Genomic DNA, 2,158 nt, shown 5'->3' with positions numbered 1-2,158 from the left:
CTATAGAAAGAAGTACCCACAAAAATGTAAAAATATTCAGAATTAACTTGCTAATAGTTAAGGTAGTAACCAGAAATAAAAATTAGAACTGCAGTGCCATGGTATAAATTCTAAGAAAAAAAGAAACTCAACTTACCCAGAGAGAAGAGCTTTATTGACACAATTTTTTTTTTGCTTTTTTTTCCTTTAATTTGAAGCTGTGTGGTTTATTTTTCCTCAAATATGATAAAACCTATTAAGAACCATGTTAAGCCCTGCATTCTCCAGATCTTGCATTTCTGTGAAGTATAAATGCCAAGTATAAAAGAAGAAAAAAGAGTGACTCTTACGTGTGTCTAACACACAGCTGAAATTAGACTATAATGTGCATGTTCTGAGTCAGACAATATTTTTCATAATAATTATTTGCTATGGAGACATCTATTAAAACCTCCTGGGATTATGTAAATGCAAAATCCCTGAGATAACTCCATTATTTTTTTTATACTAAATTAACATTACAGGCTTCTAATGGAAGCTTTAATTAAGTAGGATGTTATCAGCAAAATTTGGCAAAATAAAATCGGTCACTGTGAAATATTCATTAAGTTCAATTTCTATCAGTTAATACTATGTATTTTCTGAACATTATGATTTCAGTGAGAAGCTAAAAGCTAAGTGAGAAAGTGAAAACCCCTGGTCAAACTTCCTTCTTATGTGTCATACAAAAACGGGTGGTCATTAGGTGTTTTTCGTGTGTCATAACCGCCAAGCGGCTTCTCTTCCATCTTTTATGCTCAGATCCACTCCATTAAAAGTTGTTCTAATGCTCCATAGAATGAAAAACAAAAGTTCTATACTAATTTAAATACATATCCTTCATGAGGCAACTGGAATGAGATGTGTGTGTGTGTGGGGGGGGGTTCTATGCACCATTAGAAGAATTCCACCGTCCGTGTAGGGCGAAGGGAGAAAATTAGAGAAGGTTAGGGAGAAATGGAGATGTTGAAACAGGAAAGGATACACAAAAGGCCTGCATAGTGCAAGAGGTAAATAGTAACAGGCAAAGGCAGAGCATGCTTGAAAATTCAGCTTAGATGCTTACCGAAAATTTTCCAGCTGGCTTCCAGGGGTGGCTTACAACTCACAATGACAGCACGTGGCTTCCCTTTTTGAGAAATGACTGTCAAATACATGGAAGCAGAGTTCGGGTCTGTGAGATGAGACAGAGAGAAGGCCTTGTCATTGGAATTGAAAGAAAACAGACATTTGTGGGACTTCTAACTATGGTGTTGACAACTCAGAATCTATCATGAACTATATTATGTTTATTTTGTCATTTACAATTTATTGCAAGGGTTTGACTTAAATAAGCAAAGAAAAAAAGAGGAAAATTAATGATTTTCCATGGAAGTGACTTAGAAGTTAAGGAGCTTTTATCCCCTGTCCTTGAATATAAAGAATGTGACTCAGCTGGGGCAACAAGGACTCACAAGGACACATCAAACTGGTCTTTGAGGGATAAAAACAATAGCTAGGACAATCTTGGAAAACTTTTTTTAGGAAAACTTTCATGAAAACAAATACTTAGATAAAGCATATAAGATCTGCATGTTTTCCACTCATATTTTTCTATTCACATTTAGTAAACAGCAAGATTTCTTGGACCAATGAAGATGTTCCTGACTGTCATTAATGAAATTTCTACCAATGCGTATTAAGAAAGACAATTTAAAATGTAGAATCACAGTGATTTAGCAGTTTTTAGTCAATCTGTGAAAAGATGAATCTTTTAATGATTTTACCCATTTGTAATGTCAATATATAGTGACGATTCTGTAACCTTCTTTGTATTTGGGCAGTCATAGCTCTGGCAGCATGTTTGTCCGTTTCCTACTTTTGCCTATTTTGTAACATTCCCTGGACTTGGGCAGACATAGCTCTGGCAGCATGCTTGTCTGTTTCCCACTTTTGCCTCTTGGAACATAGGCCGAATAAAATCTTTCTTTACTATAAATTTGTGGTGATGTTACCCTAGGACAATTAAATGATGCAATCGCAGCAGGATTTTTCTGAAGCCCAGAATCCAGTTGACCTCGAGGAGACCTGGAGCAGAAGCCAGCAAAGAGAGATCCTGTCTTCTGGACCTCAAGAATTCACACTCCGCTTCACTTTGACA

At 36.1% G+C, this 2,158-nt stretch overlaps 1 protein-coding gene across 4 annotated transcripts in view; it reads right to left on the bottom strand.

Moving 5' to 3' along the window:
• Positions 1–2,158, bottom strand: part of LOC111820964 (uncharacterized) — a 35,693-nt gene that overhangs the window by 10,611 nt on the left and 22,924 nt on the right. For all 4 annotated transcript variants that reach the window (XM_023733259.1, XM_023733257.1, XM_023733258.1 and 1 more), the window contains one exon: positions 1,085–1,192. In XM_023733259.1, coding sequence (XP_023589027.1) covers positions 1,085–1,192 — 108 coding nt within the window. The remainder of the gene's footprint in view (positions 1–1,084; positions 1,193–2,158) is intronic.

This window comes from Trichechus manatus, unplaced genomic scaffold, assembly GCF_000243295.1.
Source record: "Trichechus manatus latirostris isolate Lorelei unplaced genomic scaffold, TriManLat1.0 scaffold00057, whole genome shotgun sequence".
Classification (NCBI taxonomy): Eukaryota; Metazoa; Chordata; class Mammalia; order Sirenia; family Trichechidae; genus Trichechus; species Trichechus manatus.
The sequence above is the reverse complement of the archived record's forward strand: the minus strand, read 5'-3'. Positions and strand labels throughout refer to the sequence as shown.